Below are 4,210 nucleotides of genomic sequence, written 5' to 3'. Positions count from 1 at the left end.
ATATTCGTTGTATAATTTTACCATTTTCAATACAACGAATATTCGGTCCCAATTACCTCGTTTTCTAATTATTTACATTGCGATGATTTTAATTGTACTTGATTGAAACTAAAAACATTTTAAAATGAAAATTGATTATAAAATTTGGGAGCTATTGGAAGTGTCCACCATAGTTACGAAAATAAATTATTGGGACTGTGGACAATAAAATTGGGACCGTGGATAAAAAAGGGAGCGGGGCTATTGGAGGGTCCGCCTTGGACACTTTAAACTCCATGTCTGGCAGTTCCGACTCCATGAGAATCTTCTCCCGAATTCTTTAATGCTACCATATTGTTATTGAATATTAAAATTTTACTCTATAATAGTAATAACGCTGTTTCGTTACAATAAAAAAAATATGACGACTACACATTTAATGGGCTTCTTAAAGCCCAAATCAAGTCCACGTACCAAAAAATATTTCAAATCCAATTATTTACATTTATGAGCTGCATAACTAATTTGTAGCTGAAAGTATCATTTCCACTAATCTCTCTTAAAAAAAATCAAAATCGAAACAAAATTCTCTAAACCTTTGCGCAAATTCGGTCGAAAACCCCTCCGGCGACGGCGAACGAAGGAATGAGAGGAGCTAGCGTGATCCTACGCCGTTTAGTAAGCCGTCGGGCACCGTGCCTAGCTTCTCGATCTTCTTCTATCGGCGACGACCTTATTGTGTCCTCCTCCGCCGCCGCTGCTTCGTATTCTACTCTGATCCTCGCCGAGGATGCGCGACCACTTTTTGCTACAATGGCTGCCTCTGGCGCCGTTTCAGCTTATCACCTCTCTTTCACGAATCAGTCGCGGAACTTCTCCTCTGCTGGCTCGTCAGGTTGTTTCTCTGACTATGTAGTTGCTATTGACAAGCTTGAGGATTGGTTTTCTTATGATTGTTGGATCTGTACGGTTTATTTTCATTTGAATTGAGTTTTCATTTGAAAATATGTGTTGAATTTGTTGCACTCCTTTGTAATCTAGAAGGAATGATCATGATTTTAGACGTGGGGTGGATTTTATTTTTATTTGTGGATTCGAGTGAAGAATATGTTGAATTTATGAATTGATAAAGGCTAATGCAGTTCTATTTCTCAATCATGTTAAGGGTGATTATCTAGAGAAATAGATTCGTTGTATATGTACATGTGAAATGTAAGTTTTAGGGTTCGTTTGTTTTTTTTTGGGGGGGGGGGATCAAATACTAGTACCATGCATTATTCGATTATGGTTGAACAAGTATTTGCCTATGAGATGAATCACTTAATGTTTTCAATCCCAGGTGTTATTACTTTTACGTGAACTTAGGAGCTAAAATTGACCTAGATAATCATGTTAGATATGCATTATTGATTCACAGATTCATTGAAGGTGGTATCAATCGAGTCTGAGGAACAGTTTAATGATTCAATTCGCAAAGCTGAAGGTATATTGGTAAAACACTTTTTGTTTTCTCGCATGTTCTTAGGCAAGTGCTGTAACATAGCTTATTTTAAGTTTAGCCTGATCTGAATTTATATCTTATGTAGAGGAATCTCAGCCGGCAATATTCTACTTCACAGCAGCTTGGTGCGGCCCCTGTAAGTTTTGCTAACAAATGTACTGATAGTAATCTGAATGCATTTAGTAGTTAAATTGTTAGTGCAATTGCTGACAAATATTCTGCAGGTAGACTATTATCACCCATGATCGGGCAGCTTACTCAGAAGTACCCACATGTAACAACCTATAAAATAGATATTGATAAGGTTCGATGCATGTCAAACTCTTTATGTCATCTAGTTCTCATGAGTTTGCTAATCTGGTAGCTTCATCTAATGACATTCTCAACTTTGAAAATGTGCAGAAAGGGATAGAAAATGCTGTGAGCAAGTCAAATATTCACTCTGTGGTAAATCTGCCATCTCTTTTGATGATTGCATTCAGTTTTGTCATGATTTTGTGAAAAATGCTCAAATGAGAGATTCCAACAAGCTATTCATGCCCTAAAGATAGTAGATCGTAAGCAGTAAAACAACATACTTATTCCTAAATATCTAGCTTGTATTATTTTGTTGTGTGAGTGTATTTGTAATAATACAAAAATGGTGCATGGATGGGCATGGAAGAGTTGATGATTCAGAATGTAGGATAGTTAGTTATGCATGAAACACTTTGTGAATCGGAACACATGGACACTTTCATTTCTCTATCCTGTATGCTAGATAGAAAATTTAAGCCTAACTCATCTGCACTCCTTCCAAAACAATTTCCATTGACTAAAACTGGGAGCATTTCCCCCCCCGAGTTTTAGGTTCATGTTGCTGTGTAACTGCAAGTATATTCCAGCTCTACTTTGTAATCTGTCTTTTGTTTAATTTAGTTTTCTTGCATGTAAGAGTTATCCTATTGCAGCCTACACTGCACTTCTTTCAGAACGGTAAAAAGGCCGGTGAAGTCATTGGTGCAGATGTTGAACTCTTGAAGGACACCATGGAATCACTATACAAGTGAAAGCAATCATGCTTTTGCATTTGTGCTTGAACTTTCTGCTGGAAGACCTTTGTCCAAAAGAAGTTTGTCATGCAGACAGCATTCCATGCTGTTCTCCCTTCAGAATCCAGTTTCATTTGTCATCAGAAATATTTCTTGTTTTCTTCACTTTACTGTATGAAGTTGTTCTGTGTTCCTCAAGATCTAAATATTGATCTTCTTTCTTGGCTATATGAATTCTTTTCGGTGCCAGAAATAATTCCTTTATTTGTTGTAGATGAACTTGTAAAATTTCAATATTCTTAGTTTCTTACTACTATCTGAAAGATAGAATTAACATAATAATGAACTCATTCCTATTGTGGAATAAATGTTAGTGGATTCTCCTTTACAGGAGTATATGTTTTTAAAACAATTCTTGATGGTTTCATTTTGTCAATTAAGGGTGATGATTTGAATTGTTTTTAAAACAATTCTTGATTGTACATATGATTTTTGAACTTGTGGACTTGGGAGTTTGAATGTGATTCGTGTTATGCAAAATAAATGTGATAGCCTAGCCAGGCCTTTTAGCCAGTTTCTTCAGCTGTGCTCTTCTTCCTTTCGATGACTCACAAGAATACTGGCATCTGGTTTCTACATACTTCTTGAACTTGGAGGCTGCTTTCCAAGGTAATCTGCCACTTCCCTGCTTTGCATTTCTACATTTTATGTGTCATGATGCTGTATTTGTCTCATACTGTTATTTAATTGTCAAGTTAGTAATAGTATTTATTAAGGTAAAGTAATGGCAAGAAAGTTTAATCAATTTTGCTGCAAACATGTGTCTGAACTAGATTTGGTATCTTCATTAGACAAGGTGTGCAAGGAATTTGAACTGAGTGGTGTGGCCCAACTGCTAATTAAACTCCAATAAATATTGAAGCTCAAGGAAGGAGTACTCACTTGCTATGGAGTTGTTTTCCAGGAATATTCTTTTGACTCTACAATTTGTGGATAATTGATTTATAGGTATATGACAGTAAGATGATTTTTATGTTTATAGTTAGTAATTTTTATTATTTACTATTCCTAATTCCTTGATATATTCGACTCTCATTATCCAAGAAATATGACTATTTGATTAAATTTATGATGCAGTGGGGAATGTTTCTTGTTCGACTTGTACAACCGACACATGTACGTACTTGGTTAGGCTTACAAGGTAAATTTATGATGTACCCTTTTAAGTGTGAACTATGAAAACTATAGAACTCCCTCCATCCAACTAAGTTTAGTTATTTTATTCTCTTTATTTTTCCTATTTTATTCATCTTTCTTTCTTTTCAATATAATTTTTTAATCTTCGTGTTTATAAGTTTTGCTTCAACTTAGTTAGGACGGAGGAAGTATATTATTTGTGTGGAAGAAGTATATCATCTTTCTCAAAATGCTTCAAAAAAAATTTAAATGACTTTCAGAAATTCCAAAATAGTTTTTTTCTTAGGCCATCAGCAGTGGGGCACCCTAAGGCACGCCACGTCAGCATTTTTATCCTCCTCCTTCTCCACCTGCAGTGGGGCGCCCTAAGGCGCGCCACATCATCAATTTTGTAATATTTACAAAATACATGCGAATTAAAAAAAAACTAAAATACATTTAAAATACGAATTTTAAAAACTTCATTCATTTAATAAAAATTAATACATTACAATGCGAAATA

General features: G+C 35.2%; 1 protein-coding gene across 3 annotated transcripts; it reads left to right on the top strand.

The window, feature by feature from the left end:
• The first annotated feature begins 515 nt into the window (after positions 1–515).
• On the top strand, positions 516–3,793 carry LOC121768091 (thioredoxin O2, mitochondrial-like). 3 transcript variants are annotated; one of them, XM_042164449.1, is made up of 8 exons: positions 516–874; positions 1,397–1,462; positions 1,566–1,616; positions 1,705–1,784; positions 1,883–1,927; positions 2,431–3,180; positions 3,434–3,519; positions 3,649–3,793. In XM_042164449.1, exons 1-6 carry the CDS (start codon positions 625–627, stop codon positions 2,527–2,529), a joined length of 591 nt encoding a protein of 196 aa, XP_042020383.1. In that variant the 5' UTR covers positions 516–624; the 3' UTR covers positions 2,530–3,180; positions 3,434–3,519; positions 3,649–3,793. The 3 variants fall into 3 exon arrangements, with proteins under 3 accessions (XP_042020383.1, XP_042020380.1, XP_042020382.1); XM_042164446.1 differs by having other exon boundaries at positions 3,363–3,519; XM_042164448.1 differs by having other exon boundaries at positions 3,345–3,519.
• Positions 3,794–4,210: the final 417 nt, after the last annotated feature.

This window comes from Salvia splendens, chromosome 15 (genome assembly GCF_004379255.2).
Source record: "Salvia splendens isolate huo1 chromosome 15, SspV2, whole genome shotgun sequence".
Taxonomy (NCBI): Eukaryota; Viridiplantae; Streptophyta; class Magnoliopsida; order Lamiales; family Lamiaceae; genus Salvia; species Salvia splendens.
This window is presented reverse-complemented; position numbering and strand designations above follow the sequence as displayed.

Coding starts and splice junctions, on each gene's coding strand:
- LOC121768091 (XM_042164449.1), top strand. CDS start 625: ATGAGAGGAGCTAGCGTGATCCTACGCCGTTTAGTAAGCCGTCGGGCA. Junction 875..1,396: donor CTCCTCTGCTGGCTCGTCAG/GTTGTTTCTCTG, acceptor ATTGATTCACAG/ATTCATTGAAGGTGGTATCA. Junction 1,928..2,430: donor AGTCAAATATTCACTCTGTG/GTAAATCTGCCA, acceptor ATCCTATTGCAG/CCTACACTGCACTTCTTTCA.